The sequence below is a fragment of the Lycorma delicatula genome, chromosome 3 (assembly GCF_047948215.1).
Source record: "Lycorma delicatula isolate Av1 chromosome 3, ASM4794821v1, whole genome shotgun sequence".
Classification (NCBI taxonomy): Eukaryota; Metazoa; Arthropoda; class Insecta; order Hemiptera; family Fulgoridae; genus Lycorma; species Lycorma delicatula.
In genome coordinates this window covers 50,174,169-50,191,472 of record NC_134457.1, presented here as the reverse complement: position 1 = coordinate 50,191,472, position 17,304 = coordinate 50,174,169, and the positions used below count along the sequence as shown (strand labels likewise).

The 17,304-nt window shown below is 30.7% G+C and overlaps 1 protein-coding gene across 3 annotated transcripts in view; it reads left to right on the top strand.

The window, feature by feature from the left end:
- The first annotated feature begins 2,519 nt into the window (after positions 1 to 2,519).
- Positions 2,520 to 17,304, top strand: part of LOC142321586 (uncharacterized) — a 419,684-nt gene continuing 404,899 nt past the window's right edge. For all 3 annotated transcript variants that reach the window (XM_075359798.1, XM_075359799.1, XM_075359797.1), the window contains exon 1: positions 2,520 to 3,137. In XM_075359798.1, the coding sequence (XP_075215913.1) occupies positions 3,066 to 3,137 (72 nt within the window). In that variant the 5' untranslated portion in view covers positions 2,520 to 3,065. The remainder of the gene's footprint in view (positions 3,138 to 17,304) is intronic.

Genomic DNA, 17,304 nt, shown 5'->3' with positions numbered 1-17,304 from the left:
TTTAATCATGGAAAATTTATTAATGTTTTTACAATTTATGTTTATTATATAATGTTTTATTATGAGATAAATGTTTTCTTAATGTTTAAACATTTTACACAAACTAAAACTTATTAATCAACAACTTAGTTAAATAAAAAAATGTCAGTGTAGCACTGAATGTATTCTACATGACATATAAAGATAATAATTTAATATTATTATCATAAAATAATATTATTGCAAAAATAACCCACCATTATTATTATTATTAGTATTATTTACAATAATTTATATAATAAATGGTGCATAATTATGATTAAGATAAAAATTAATCATATATTTACAGTTAAAACACTTTCATCACTTTATATAAGATTATATAATGCTAACAAATCATAAACAGGATTAGTGCTATTTCCACTTTGGTTTAACACATTTCTTTGGAAGTAGTAGAGAACAATAACATTTCTCAAGTAATAAGAAAAATAGGTTTAATTGTTGATAAATAACTTGCCAACATTTTTTATTCTGAATTAAAACCTCTTGACAATTAGAACCAAGGAAAGAGGAAGTTTTTTTGTGAATTTTTTGTGTTATGCAATTTCACAAAAATCAATTAATTTCAACTTTTCAGAATTTTAAAAACATATTTTTAAGTTTATTTTTAATAAGAAGTGCTCCTGAAAGGTCATTATTTCATTAGAAAAAGGATATATTCATGTTAGATACCAACTCAACATACAACAATAATTACATAAATGGGCTCACATTGCTGTTCCACCTGTGTAAGGTTAAAATATTACTACAGTACCTTAATTGTATCCATACAATTCTTTTATCTGAACGGGATTGGTAAGACATGATCAGATTAGTGTTACAAGCAATTCTTGGAAAAATAAAGATGAGTTTGGGACTACCCTAGAAGTGTAGAATATCTGGTTGCAATATTTGAATCTACATTCATTGTAATAGTTTCATAATTTTGTTACTTTTTCATTACAAAATAAAGCCAATAAAATCTTATATTAGCAGATATAATAGTATTTTTTAAGATCTCCATACAAAATTTAAAGAGAACAAGCATTAATGTACATTGGTTACATCTTGAGCACTGGTATTATACAACAAAAGTTGTTTGTAATTTCAAAACAGTTTTTTTACAGTAGCAATTATTTAATTTTATATAACAAAAATTTGCTAATAGTTTTAAAAATAATTGAAATAGCTTTGTTTAGAATATAGACATTTTATAGTATAACTCACATATTGTTTTTAAGAATATAATAAATAATATTCTATCTGACTAATTATTTATTTACACGGGTTTGCCGGCTTGTTCTATTCCTCCTGTTCATTAAGTTATCTTTTTCTTTACTTTCACAGTTAATTATTATTTTAAGAAATTAAAAATAACTGGTTTACTAAATATTCATAATTATGCCTATATAAAATCTTTTCAGAACATATATTTAGCTCCATCTGTTATATTAGTGTGGCACTAATGTTAATGGTGTTCTCGTTGAAGTGATTATTTGATCAGTATACTTGTTTTTGATCATTGTATATAACAATAATGTGTTGTGCCTGTCAGATTTATAGTTAATTTGTATTTATTGATTTAGTGTTAATTTCTTATTGTTCAAGCAAGTTGATATTGTGGCTTTGATGTGTTATGTGTAGATTCGCACATTTTAGTTAAGATGCAACCTACGAGAAAATTTGTAAAAGTTGACAATGATTGTCTGTAATTTTTTTTCTGTAGGGAATGTATATTCAGAGAAGCTAATTTAATATTTAGTGATTTCATAAGTTAATTTTTATACTCCTGGATTGTTTAACTTTTTAGTGTGTTTTATATTACTTTGTCAGTTTGATATTGTGCAATTTGTTTGTTGTTTTGAAAGCAATGTAACAACCTCCTTTGAAAATGTTGGTAGTGTGTTATGAATTTTTAACTGATGGATAATAAAGTAAATAAAATAAATAAAGTACATGAATGTACTTTTTTATTTTATATTGTACTTTACATACAGTGTATTTTATAAATTAAATTAAGTACTAGTTAAAACTCAGTATTATTCTTCTGTTTGAAAAAAATTATCCAAAACACGGGGAAAAAATTTATTTATAATATTTTAAGTAAGATTGTCAACACAATTAATTATTTAAAAAAAAAGTTTTTGGAGAATATTTTTCATTTTTTGCAGGGTTTAATGGATTTAATTTTACAAAAATAATAGTTTTGCTTAATTAGATATTTCGTATAATTATTAATAATATTTTAATATTTAACTGTATAAATTAAATTGAAGATTTTAAAATTTTGTATTCATCAGAATTCGTAAAATATTAGACTGTAAAGAAAAACTTGTATTAAATTTTTATAGCAGACTATGTTAAGATATGTGGTCGTTGTAGTTTACGTAATCGTCAGTAGATGGCAAGCAGTATGCACCATTATTCTCAGTCATCTTCTTTCCCATTGGTTAGCAGTATTCTGTTTACGAACTGGAGTTTATAATGATTGAAGTGGAAGGGGGTTAGGAGCGAGTGTTTGTTGAGTCTTGATTCGGGGTGTCGTTGGTTGTTGGACTTAGTGTAGCTATTTTTCGTCGTTTGCTTGTGTCTTCTGTGTTAACATCGATTAACATTTGATATTATGTAGTGTTCGTTGTTCATCTCGCTGTCTTGTAATACGTGTGTGCGGTAAGTTACTCGTTAAGAAATTACATATTCTTGTGGGACCAGTTAATATTTATATAGTGCCCTGAAGTAAGTCATGCTTTTAGTGTACTGTAAAGTTTTATATTCCTGTTATGACTTGAATATCGATGAATTTATCGTGTCTGGTGATCGGCAACATTTAAATTCTTCTGATAATTAATTTAAAGATAATTCGAATTTGATAACTTAAAACGGTTAGGTTAAAAGAAAATACGGTGGTAGATTTAACCTCATAGATCAATTTTATAAATGTATTACGATTTTGGATATTAATTAGGTTTTTATTGATTTCAAAAGTTTTTTTCATCACTTTTGTGGCTGTGTCTGTGTTTATGCACCCGTGTTGAAAACGAATCAATATGGAGGGTAGCACAGAAAGGGAGTGCAGTGCTCTCGGAGGGCTGTTTCAACAGATAATAACTGATTTAAAGGTAAGATTTTGTTTAGTTTCTTTATTTTATTTGTTTACTTAAATATTTTAAAGCTATTTTATTAAAACATTATGAAATCTTTGTAAACATTTATAATGCATATTCAGTAAATTTTATAATAAAATATCTTTGTAGAATATACAGGCTATTCGTTGATAAGCAGTGCAGTGTTTATCTGGGATTTTTTTTTGAAATTGTTTATGATTCATCCTATCTTTTATTATAAATAATTAGTCTTTAGTTTGTTTGCGAATATGTTTTCTTTTGCAGAGTTATACATTCAAATTATGCATTTCATTACAATTCATTTATATATTGAAATTGTAAAATTATATTTCTAACAAACAGTATTTTAAATTTCTCATGCGTTGTGTATACCAGTGTAAAGTTCCCCATTTATTCTAAACTTCGCTGTTCAATTTAGTTTATACAAATTTATGTTATTTTTTCGTGATTATATGGGTTCGACTTTCTTATGGATAAGTCTGGTAATTAAAGCGTAGACGTTGTTTATCTTACTTTTTAGTTTAACTCTGGCGCGTTATTTATTTATTTTTCAAGTTGTAAAATTAAAATGACTATCTGTTTACTTTGTGGGTACTGCCTAAGTTAGTAGAATATTATTTTACTGTGCCTTATAGTTAGAATTCATTATTTTAGTTCATTAAACTGTTAAAACACAATCTCAATCTGTCATTTCAAAATTTTTTATGCGTTAACATTGTTTTCTTTTTCATTTTTAATTTCATTCCAATAAAAAATTACCACAAACAGTAATATTTTATTCGTTTAAGACTCGTATGATTTCGAAACCAGTCTGAAATTTATTATTTCCATAAATGAGAGTTAAATTTTTTAATAGGAATTACGTATTTGTAAAATACAGTTTAAAAAAAGGATATTATATGAATTGCTTTGTAAATTACGTTTTTCTATCAGCAAGTTAGTGTAATCATAGGATTTTTGAAATTTCCCTCATGCGATAAACAAATTTTATTTGATAATTTTTAATGGCGTTTCATTCAACAATGTATATTCTAAAGTAATTTTTATTTTGCACTAAAGTTTCTAAAATTGAAATTAGTTTTTACTTAAATATTTTTACCCGTAAATTTGTTATTAAAACAACAAAAAAACAGTACGAAGCAAGTTTGAATGGACGATGGTGATTATAACTTCATATCGTTAACATTTGCATCATATTATAACGACAGCAACCAACAGGACTGGTAAAATGGCATAAATATGCGAACTAATTCAAAGTGTGATAGAAATATTTATAATTGAGGGAGAATTTTATTAATCTGTATTAAAATAAATTATTATTTTTTGCTTACTTTTTATTACTTTAATAAATGTTCATTTTTCAAATTAAAAGAGATTTGAAAATGTAAATATATTGTATTTGTATTGGCTGTTCTCGTGATTCTTAACTCTCAGATTCACACTCACAAATTGAGATTTGTAAAATCTGTTAATTTAAACATATCACGAAATTAAATCAGTACTAATTAATATAGGAATCTCCGTTTCAACCACTGAATTCATTCAGTCTCAGCTTTTGAATGAATGTTTGATTTTTTTTAAATTCTGATGTTGCTTATTAAACTGCAGTTTTTTCTAATATTGATCCCAAACATATTTGAATTTTTTTTTTTAAATGTTAACTAGAAGTAAAATTGTTATATGTGGGAATGAATAAAAAAACATAAATTTTATATTTCAATTAAGAATTATTTTAGAATTGTAATCGGTTAGCTGATATTTTCATCCTGTGTCAATATTCTATTCCTCGTGTGAATATAAATAAATTGTTGACTGCGCTGTGATTTAAAAATTGGGCGTAGTTTCAGTATATAGCGTAATTTACCATATAAGCTTGAAGCTTGGGAAATTGAATCGGTACCTGACCAAGATCGGAACCTAAAACTTTCCTAATAAAAAGCCGAGACACTACCACGGCCCAACGGAGATCGATTTATTTTTTTTACCTATTTCGATAAATAATGTTTAATCTAGTGACTTATCCAAAGCTACTGTATGTCGCAATATAAAGTCTAGAAATTTAACAGTGACCTCGGTCGAGAGTTATTGGTAGACATTTAAGTCCTTTTCCGTCCGAAGTAAAGCTATATTACGTAGTAATGATTTTTTTCCATTAAAGACAAACATTTACAATAATGCACCACGTTCTGATTTATCAGTATTAGTAATTCGTGTGCACAGAGGAAAATAAGCTGATAAATAGTAGATTACCAAAAGGGTCGTCGTCCAAAAGTTACCTTACGTAATTAGGGGTGGCAGTTTGTTGTGCATTGTTCTTTTTTGGATCCAGGGTAAGGTATTAAACAATATCCACGTACAACATAGTTCTGCAAGGAATGGAGGAACCCCATTTACGGGCGCTGAAGCAGTGTCGGACTCGCTGACAGCTTCCGCAAGATGATAGTAGATGCGTATTATATTCCTGCGCACTACCGACTAAACCTCCACTCCTGGCTACCCCCTTCCTGGTGTAGCTGGTGTGTATTTCATCAGGATGGAAGTAAAACGCCCATACACACGATTGTGTGTATGTAACACCGTTCAGAAAGTCACGCACACGAACATGATGACAAGGTAAAACGCACCACAACTTAAAAGCAACCACAAACTACACACGTCGTTACACATCACAAGTCACATCCATCCCCATAACAACAACACATTCATCAAAACTTACTCGGCATACAATAGTAACACACCATGCGCGCGCGCACACACACACAATCGCATCATAGACACATCCCTCAACAACACACACAGTCATAAACAGTCACCGACATATAACATAATTCGCTTGCTAGTCGAGGTTATCGAGCGTAGGTTAAGTTTGATTAAATTTCATTTATAATATCTCTGCAAATACCCACTGATTTGGAAGAAAAAACTGAAAAAAGTGGCTGTCGGATTCCAAAAAAGTATCCAGAATAGAAGAGATGTATTTTTCAGTTTTAATCTAGCAGGTTTGTTATTACCTGGCCTTTTGTCCAAACAGATATTCTTTTGAAGTTAAACCGTTTTGGAGTTAATGTGTAGAATAAGATGTTTAATAGATATTTTAAAACCTCGAGGGTTGTATCTTTTAAAATTTATCCGACAACTTTGCGTTCTATAGTCTGGTAAAATTACAGTAACGTGTGACTATTCTAAAGACATCTGGACCTCCGTAGTCCGAATAAAAGTTAAGTGTTTTTTAATAGTATATAAAATATTAGAAAAAAACTTTCATTAATTTGTTGCTTACGCTATTTTTCTAGTATTTTTATCGTTGAAATCTAGTATTTTTAACGTTCAACATCAGGGGTGCAATCAGAGTTTTTTCTCTGAAATTAAGTATGTTCATAATATGTTCCTTGTGCTGAATAGTCAAAGTATTACTTGTTTGGTCAAATATCGCCTGGATTTTGTTGATATGTAATAGTGGTTTGGATCAGGGAAAAAGAGAGCTGGAAAGCACTTATTCTTATTTTTTTTAGTATTCCTATCACGGAATGTTTGTTATTCTTGAGTATAACAAGAACTTTTTTTTTGGTGTAAGTTGCTTGTGTTAGGTCGCCATACGCGTATGTTACGGGTATAACGTGTAAATATTATGTTGTGTTGATTTGAAAATAATTGTTATTTAAGATACACATTTATAAAACCCTTCATGTAGTCATTTAAATTCTTTAAATCTTTCAAGTTTTTAATAAAACGTTTCTGAATAAAAATTTTAATGTAAGATAATAGAGTAAGTATTAAAGTTAAGAAAAACAACTCTTCCTGTAATTAATTTTTATCTGATTTAAAGTAGGAGTTATACATGCTTTGGCTCATTGCTTTTTCTGTAAATGTTATTCTTATACGTTGATAAATACGATATAATTTTTCCCCTCGTTAAGCCATTTAAATTGCATTCCTATCTTGTTTATTATTTATTTTTCTGTCCTGTATTCAGTTTACTTCAACTTAAATAACGTGACATTTTGTCTGATAAGGGTACTGATTCTGTTATGAAGTAAAATCTGTAAATGATTAAGTTACATCAGCCGGAAGTTCTTAATTAAAAACAAAATTGTTAAAAAATTTTCATTTAGCGCCTACGTAGCATAATGAAACGTAGCAATGGATTATTATTTGTATAGAAGAGGCCATATTGGCACGCTCGTATTTCGAACTGACCGTTCTGAAATTATTTTTTCTTCGGTTTAACTTTGACATTAATACTGATAAATGCTGCACAATATTCCTTTATCATAGGCATTCATCGTTGAAAGCGTGAAATCGAGTTTCTTGTTTAAATTTATATACTTTACAGTTGTTCTTTAAATTATTAAACAATAATTATTCAAATCAACAATTGCTTTGAAAACGAAAAAGATTTATGACTGGAAGGTAAAGTAATTTATCACAATTTAATAACACCTCAATATAATTTAACTGATGGAGAATAACTTGTTGTAAGTGATAAGAAATTTTAGCTGTTTTGAGCCTTAATTAACAGTAAAGTATATAAAAGTATCCATCCTGAAATAAGTCCATTATTACTTTTAGAAGGTAACGTAAAGTATTTGTTAAAAGATTTATTATGCCGTCTGTGCGACTGGTAGTTTTATAGCCGGATGTAAATAATGGATTTTTTATATTTTGCTATTTATTATGGAGTTTTATAATGTTATAAAGTCTGCACGCATAATAAAAGTTATTAATAAATATTCCATCATATAATTATAATCGAGATGGTTCTTGTGCATTTATTGATGCGAATAGAATTAGCTGAACCGACAACTTGGAGATGTTAATCGCATAACGGGCATCATCCGGACAAAGGTACCATTTTATTTATGCAATTCTATTTATAAAGTCTTATATCAGGAACCAGTAAAAAAAATACCACTTCCTGATAAAAGAAATCATCACTAAAAAATTGTTAAATCAAACCTCAAAACTCGACTTGCATCGCAAAGAAAGGCAAACAGTGACTTAGATAATAATAATAGTAATTTTAACATCCATTCAAATCGTGGAGAAAAGTCAACATCGTTGTCATTTTTCTTAGTTCCTTTCATTATATTTTGTCTTATAACTCTGTTACTTAGTAAGATATGATTAAAAAAAAAAAAAATTACAACGGTTGCAGTTTTATATCTCAAAATTTTATGATTTAATAACAAGCAAAAGGATGCCAGCTTAGAAACTGTTATTTAAAATAGTTATTTCTTGAGGTTTTTTGAACCTTTAGTATATAAATTAATTTTTCTTTTTCCTGTTTACCCTCCGGGAATTACCGTATTATCAGAGGATGAAGTAATACCTGACTACACTTCATTTACACTAAATGAAGTAGTCTTTGAAGACGCGTTCACCATTAGACCAATCCGGTGGGGTCTTAGTATATAGAATTACTTTTATTTATCTTTACTACCCTGGTATCATAGCTCTAGAGCTACGCTACAAGAAGGAAAGTAATCAGTTAAAATGGAGTATGGTTGTTTTGCAGTTCTCAATATTTCATGACCCGGGACCCTAATAAACAAAAAAATGGAAAATAATGGGTCTTTTCTGATTTTCCCCCCACAGTGTTTTTTTTTTTTTACGTTACGTATTAGTAGTTGCTCATGTTATAATTCTAATTATTTGGTATGGTATATGGAGGTATTTGCAGAGAAATTTTAATTATAATCTAACCAAACTTTACCTACGCTCGCTAGTCAAGGTTGTTGAGCGTAGGTTAAGTTTGGTTAACCCACCGGGTTGGTCTAGTGGTTAACGCGTCTTCCCAAATCAGCTGATTTGGAAGTCGAGAGTTACAGCGTTCAAGTCCTAGTAAAGCCAGATATTTTTACACGGATTTCAATACTAGATCGTGGATACCGGTGTTCTTTGGTGGTTGGGTTTCAATTAACCACACATCTCAGGAATGGTCGAACTGAGAATGTACAAGACTACACTCATACATATCATCCTCACTCATACTCTGAAGAATTATCTAAACGGTAGTTACCGGAGGCTAAACAGGAAAAAGAAAGGTTAAGTTTGGTTAACCCATCGGGTTGTTCTATTGGTGAACTCATCATCGCAAATCAATTGATTTCGAAGTCGAGCGTTCTAAGGTTCAAATCCTAGTAAAGGCAGTTACTGTTATACGGATTTGAAAACTAGATCGTGGATACCGGTGTTCTTTGGTGGTTGGGTTTCAAACCCAACCACACATCTCAGGAATGGTCGACCTGAGACTGTAAAAGACTACACTTCATTTACACTCACATATCATCCTCTGAAGTAATACGTTACGGTGGTTCCGGAGGCTAAATATAAAAAAAAGAGGTTAAGTTCGGTTAGATCATTCGTTCTCAAAGTGGACGATAACGTCCCCGTGTGGGCGCTGCAGGTCTTCAGGAGGGGCGGTAGAAAGCCCACAAATAATTGGGAGCGTTCAGGCGTTCTAGGAAGACGATGACTGATTTTAAAAACAGGCTAAAATTATATTTTCCTGATATATTGAATATGCTATCGCTATTGTTGTTGTATAACTACATAGATACAATTTTATTTTTTTGGAAGCAATTTTAACAAAAATCCTACCAAATATGCGTTTTAATTGCTCTCATTTAAAATGTAAGTTTCAACTCGGAAATAGGATATGTCTCGTTTAAAAACAATAATTGCAATTGCTGTTTTTAAAAGCGCATCTTAAAAACAGCAATTGCAGTTACTATTTTTAACAGATGGTGAGTTTAAAAATTTTGGGGCTCTAGAAAATTTTTGATTCTTTATGTGGGCGGTGGGCGCGAAAAAGTCTGAGAATCAGTGGGTTAGATTTTAAGTATAAGCGAATATTTATAACATGGGCAATTACTAATACGAAATACGTAACGTAAAAAATCCATTGTCAAAGAACATAAAAGACTTTTATGTTTTTCCCCTCCATAATGTTCGTACGTATCCATTTTGATGAAATTTGGCTCAGTGACTCGAGTATATGGGGAAATTTGTTGGTAAAGGTTTGGTTTGGTCAATATCTTCGGGGTTGGGGTTAGATAGTTACTCGGGGGTCAATTTTTTTCAACATTTTGCAAACGACTCCATTTTATATTAAGATTTGTACATGTGTGCATGTTTATCTTACCATTTTAACAAACATTTTTTCCCCAAAATTCTTCAAAAGTCGAAAAAAGCCCTCTTTATATTTATTGCATATTTTTTAACCGAATTTTTTTAATGCCTTCCTAGGGATAGTAGTAGAAGTAGTAGTGCAGGTGGCCCCCAAAATGTTTTTGGGGGCGATATTGGAAATGGGGGAGCCGATCAAAGTTTAAAAATAGATTTTTTTTAAACGCTTTAAACTTTTTTCATGTACATTATTTTTCGACTGTGTAAGAATAAATAAATAACCAACGCCAGGAAAATATAAAAACTTTGTCAGCTTTTTTATTCAAGTTTCGCACAGCTGTACTACTGTAGTAAAATAATTATTGTGAACTTTTTTATATAACTTAAATACAGATTCTTGAAAATTATTATTTTTTAATTTAATTTGTGTTATAACAGAATACTAAGTGCCTGACATTAAAAACTGTTGGGGAACTTTGTAACAGAATACTGCCTCGTTCTTAAAATATTCGTGAATTATATGAATGAGTTTTTTGTGAGCTTAAATTAATAAATATCTCAATTATTTTGTCTCATATCACGTCGTTTAAAAATGTTAACGATTACATGTTAATCTAACATGACAATGAAGTGTTTGTTAGATGCCATTACCAGAAAAGATTGTAGGCGAACTTGTGAGTGTAGATTGCGTGAAACCTTCGATGTTAGAGAAAGGCACGGGGATCGCACTTCCGCGAATCGGTTAATTTGGTAGTTGAGGGTTGTAAATTACGGTAGGTGGTCGAGATTGGAAGAGACCATTCGAAGGCGATAATAAGTTGTGTAAAACACTGATAGAAATGTCTGCCGAGGCATTTGCACTGGTGGCATCGTGACTAGAGCCCAAACTTATGACTATGTTGTGTTATTAAGTTTAGAGAGTCTAAAAGACGACCTCCGATAAATTCCATGCTAGGAACGGAGGGGATGGTGTGGCGTTCGGGATCGTTACAAGGAGGTGTTTTTCCTTGCGAGGGGTCAGAATGCAGGCGAACTTACATGAGTTCACTTATAAAAACCGACATAACCATTTCAAGATAACAAGCATCAGATGCCAAACATTCTGTTGCACAGATAAACATGCCAAGCCCGCTGGAAATTCAGAACATGTTCAATTCTACTAATGGCACCATTTTTTTGTACATCGCGGCTGTTAGTAAACATCGTTACCAACAGAGAAAGTAATTCTAACTAGTGTCGTTTGTATCTCAGTTGCTTTACATTTGTTAATGCTGTTGAAAGTGTGGAGTAGACAGTGAAAAGCAACAAAATATAGTGTACTTCTTCCGTCGAGAAAACAACGGAAGATTTATTAAAAAAAAAAAAAAACAATTATTTTTTAGCCGTTTCAAAAATCGCGGAACAGTTTTAAACTAATTATTAAATTGTCGAAGGAATGTTAATAGACATGAGTTTTTTTTAGACTAAAAAATATCGAAAAACTTGAGGCTTCAAGTTCCTTCACCCGATGTACCAATTTATGAAGTAAATCTAAAAACTACATAATTGCAATAGAATTGTAGTGGGATAAAACAATTTTAAAAAATGTTCCATTAAAATTGATTTATTATGGCATTGGTTATATGATATCATATTAAAGAAAGTGAATCAGCAAAATGTTTCATCAACCTAAAAAGGTTAACTATAGTTTTGTTAATCTCTATTTTTATAACATTAACTAATTACGTTGATAATGCTGACCGATTATTTACCAGAAATTTGCAATGAACCGTTACCGTAACATACGACTACGGCTGCATGAATTTTATATTTTGTGTGTGTGTGTTATACATAAAATATTTTTTAAAAACAAATTGTAATATTTATGAAGGTTAATATGGTAGTAAAACAATACATTTAAACATTAAACTACTGTGTGTTACTTTCATTGCTTATGGCCTCACCTAAATTTAAATGCCAGTTCGGCAAAACTACTTGTAATCAAGTTAATAAATTCCGCTGCAGCATGATAATAGCTAATTATTGTTTTTATGAAACGTTTACTATTTTTAATACGATCAAATTTCTGAAAGTTCTGACATGAAATGAGTAAAAGTTATAGACGTATTTTTCTTTTCCTAACTCCCGTTCTCGACTACTTCATTGATTGTAGTTTATTAACAGTAATTAATGATTTTCGTTGATAATACAATTTTTGTTTTGTTTAACTGAAAGAAATCTTTTTTCTTGCATGATAGCTTCTATAATTTACAAAAGACTTATAAAAAATGCCGATTTAAATTATTTGAATTTCCTTTATTGTAAACAGAATTTATTTATTTTACTGTATTGTTTAATGTAAGTATGCCTTGCTTTATTTGTCATTTATATTTCATTAAAATTAATTTTATTAATCTTGGCCCGTTGGTATTGATATATAATGTATTTATATAATAGTTTTCACTTGCCAACAATCTTTAATAGTATGTTCGAGCGCTTTCGGATTAGTAATCCATCCTCAGGAATATTTATGGGATATAATTATAATTATTTACTTCACATATCATTAATTATACGAACTTGAATTTTAAAAACCAAAATTATAAATATAACAATTGATCGTCAAAAGATAAAATAATGTCAACGTTATTCGTCATGTCAGTTTGAAGGTTTCCACTGTTAATAGGTCACAATTGAGACCTTCATACTGACAAGACGGATAAAGTTGACATTATTTTACCTTTTGACGATCAGTTGTTATATTTATAATTTTTGTTTTTAAAATTCAAGTTAGTATAATTAATGATACATGAATTATAATTATAACACATAAATGTTCCTGAGGATGGATTACTAATCCGAAAGTTCTCGAACATACTATTAAAGATTATTGGTAAGTAGAAATTATTATACAAATTAATTTATATTCCAGTAATTTTATGATAAACATAAGCTCAATTTAAAATATTGTTCCTAGAATGTTAGATTTTATTGTTCGTGTGTGGTTCGGTTAACGACATTGTCTCAGGATGCTAGGCATAGATAGGATAGTCGACAAAACGACGAATTATTAATCTGAAATCAGGCTCATAAAACATTGTGGGCAATAATAAATGATACACAAGAATCTGAATATGTTGAATTTTTAGCAGCCGAGTTTTTTTACCGACTTTTCGAAGATAAGTACGATATTACCTTCGGTTGCACGGTGGGAATAGGGGCTGAAATTGAATTTTGAGGTTTGAGTACGAAAATATCTTTCACTTAAAGTGTCTTTATATATATGTATATGACTAAGTATAAAATTTCCGTCTCGAAAATCTACAAAAATACTAGATCAATTTCATTGAAATTTCGCTTTGTGTGGGGGCTTTTGCTGTGGTTTCATTGAATTTTTGCTTTGCTCTGAAGTTGTGCATGTGAAAATTTGATGAAGATTAGTCGAGTCTTTCTTCAGTTACGCTAGGTTTAAGGTCAACAACAGACAACATAACCTGAATTTGAGGTTATGTTGACTATGTGTATTTTTCTTAGTGAATATTTTGTGTATATTTTTATTACACTTTGTGTATTTTTCTTACCGAGTCACAGTGGTGAGTGAGTTTAAACTTGATGCTTGTGTTATCAAATAACGGTTATAATTTAATTTTCTTTTAAGCGGAAAATATATTTTAATATTAAATAAAATAAAGATTATATCTCTTTTAGGGTTCTCATTTAAACTATGTTTTGTGTATTTGTTGTGTAAAAAATTATTCAAAATAACGATAAATCGGTCTTTTTATGCAGAACTGCACAGGTTTTTTATTAGTATTTCTTTTAAACATAAATAAGTTTTATAGTTAGACTACGTTATTATTTAAGAAATATTACGCTGTTAATGTTTGTAGAATTCCATAACATTGATGGTTGTAAGCGATCTGATATGAGACAGAAATCATTCAAGAAATGATCATAAATGACAATTATCTAGTTACAGGATTTCTAGAGAAAATCACAAGCGATTTAGTTTCCCTGTTATTTTCTTTATCGAGTCGAATATACCGTATCTTAACAACACGTCAAGTTTACCGTAATGCAAGTAATATTCAGCTCGACATCTTCACTCTGATCCCATAATGATTGTATAATGAACATCATTACTTCCAGTGAAAACGTCTCCTATTAGTGGTTTTGCACCTTAAATGTTGCACTTGAATTAGAACCGTATGAAATATTAGGAAATATAAATTAATCTATCCTTTTCTGTGGTAAACTATGCGTATATTATTTACAATATTTCTACCGAATTGGTAGAAATAAAACGTTCAGATTAACACATGAATTTTAAATGAACGTAAAAATATGAAATAAATTTATGTAACCATTTTATTAACGAGTAAAAATGTTACTCCAAGTGAGAAAAATTGAAAATAACTTTTTTTTAATATAATTCAATTAATTAATCGTGGGAAAATATCAATTTTAAAAACAAAGTGTCTAAAAAGTAAAAGCGGAAGTGAATGCAGGTAGCCGGAAATTGGGATGAACTTCCTGTCACGACGATGATGATTATTATGATAATGCAGTTAGCAGGGAAGTTCTCATGTAATGTGTGGAAACAGGCCGATCGCTTTATCACCTCCCAGTGATTATTAATTTTTGTTACTATTGTTTATTCTTAGTGTTTTAATCAGTTAACAATAACTATTCATAATGTTCATTTAACTACAAAGTAAAGAAATTGGATTCCAAGAAAATGTTTTTTAGAATATGTAGACATTTTTATTTTTATTAGACGATATATAGGCAAGAAATATTTTGTAATTTGTTACTTTATTATTATCTAAGAAGATACTATAGTAGGTAATAGTTCGTATTGCAATTTCTGTTGAAGCTTAGGGACTGTCCTGACGGTTAATTGAGTAACCGGTTGAAATGCATATTTCAGAATAAGTAGTCGAAGATTGAGACCGCCTTTTGTCAGAAATAGGTTAGAAAGTATCAATCCAATTACAATCCCGCATAAAGACGTGTTAACCATTGTAATGCGCGCGCGTGTGTGTGTGTGTGTGTGTGTGTGTACATACTTTACTAGCCGGCCTGTCTAACCAGAACCTGGCCCCTCGAAGCTAAGGTCAGCCTAGGCGACCTTCGGAGCCAAATCAGGGTCTCCTCGGGACCAAGGGGCCTACTTCATGGTCGCAGAGCTCGCTTCGCCCGCCATTCCCAATTTGCCAGGGGGCCGGCGCCCTGGACACTCGACAGAGCTACCTTCGGTCGTCATTCCCATCTACCCACAGGACTCCACCCCCTGGACCCCCGCACTGTACGTTATCCTCATGGTTGTGAGAATAATGCTGATAAATAATAATTACAGTATTCAAGCTTTATAGAAACGTGAAAAGGAAACTAAATTACAAAAGATAGAATAATAGTAACTTATTCTTTTTGCTGTTTAGCCTTCGGGAATTACCGTTCACATATTACTTCAGAGAATGATTGAGGATGATATGTGTGAGTGTAAATGGTGTAAATGAAGTGTGTAGTCTTGTACAGTCTCAGTTCGACCGTTACTGAGATGTGTGGTTAATTGAAACCCAAGCGCCAAAGAACACCGGTATCCACGATCTAGTATTCAAATCCGTATAAAAGTAACTGCCTTTACTAGGACTTGAACGCTGGAACTCTCGACTGCCAAATCAGCTGATTTGGGAAGACGCGTTCACAAATAGACCAACCCGGTGGGTTGAGAATAATAGTGACTATGGTAACTAAAGTACACACACTTTTGACGACGAAAAGTTCATAAAAATTCATGATCTGTTAGATCGAGAGTGTACCTGATGCATGCAAAAGTTAGACTTCAGCCTACTAATAAATACCCCGTTTGAATTTTGAAAATCGGACGATTGTTAGCAATGATATTATAAGAGCACCCTATTACACCTACCAAAATAGCGCCCCAGGGACATCCCGTTTGTTACCAGTTAATGGTGATGATTGGTCTAGCCTCCCAGGAGGTGATTGCATACCTCACCACTCTAGTCTGAAAGTCCATTATTCATTTTTTTAAATTTATTTAATATTTTATTTAACGTAAATTTAATTCTATTATTTTTGTAATATTATTCATTCGAATTGTTCAGTCAGACCCAGCTCACACAGTTTTAAGGCTCACACTTCACTGTTCATTATTCATTTCATTAAAGTTTGTAATTCAATGGACAAATCTTCACTACTATATATATATATATATATATATATATATTCGAGATGAAATATGTCTATAAACCTTCTCAGTTATGCCAAGAAACACGTGTAAAATTTGTTTGCGATTGATCGAGTGTTTTTTCTGTTATTCCGAACCTATAAAAGCTCTCTTCCTCTTTATATAGGAGTCTAGATTTGCACTGTATATGTTTTGTGAAAATAATGATGTTTAGTAGTAATTTTTACTCTTAATTTTCTGATTTACATTAAATATATTTTTATATAATGTTTATATTTTCCTACTTGTGGTTTCGTGTTTTTAATCTTCAATATAAATAAAAGATCTGTACATATATGTGGGTATGTTTGTTTGTTTCACACCTCCTCGTAAACATCAGGGCCGATTTCAACCAAATTTGGAACAATTATTACTTACTAAGCGACCAAAATATTTTGGGTGGCTGATATACCTACCGCAACCGTTTCTGGAAGGGTAAGGGGGTGAGAACCTTAAAATATTATAAAAGGTTAAAATTCTGGAATATTAAGGAATATTCTAGAATATTTTTGAACATTACTATATTTTTTAAATCTGTAGAACTTCCTATAAGTATCTAGAATATTTTGGAAAATTCTATATCGTTTTTGAATATTTTGGAACCAGAAGGAAAGAAAAAAATATTGTTTCTGACAACCATTGTATTAAGTCGTTGCAGCCTTGAACTCTGTTGTGTTGTTGGAAAGCTGTGTTTATTTAAATGCATGTTGTAAATTTGCACATATTTGTATAGCTGCATTAGGTATTTGTATATTGCACATTAGTGTGCAATTCGTATACTTATGGCTGTCTTTAGCATCGTCC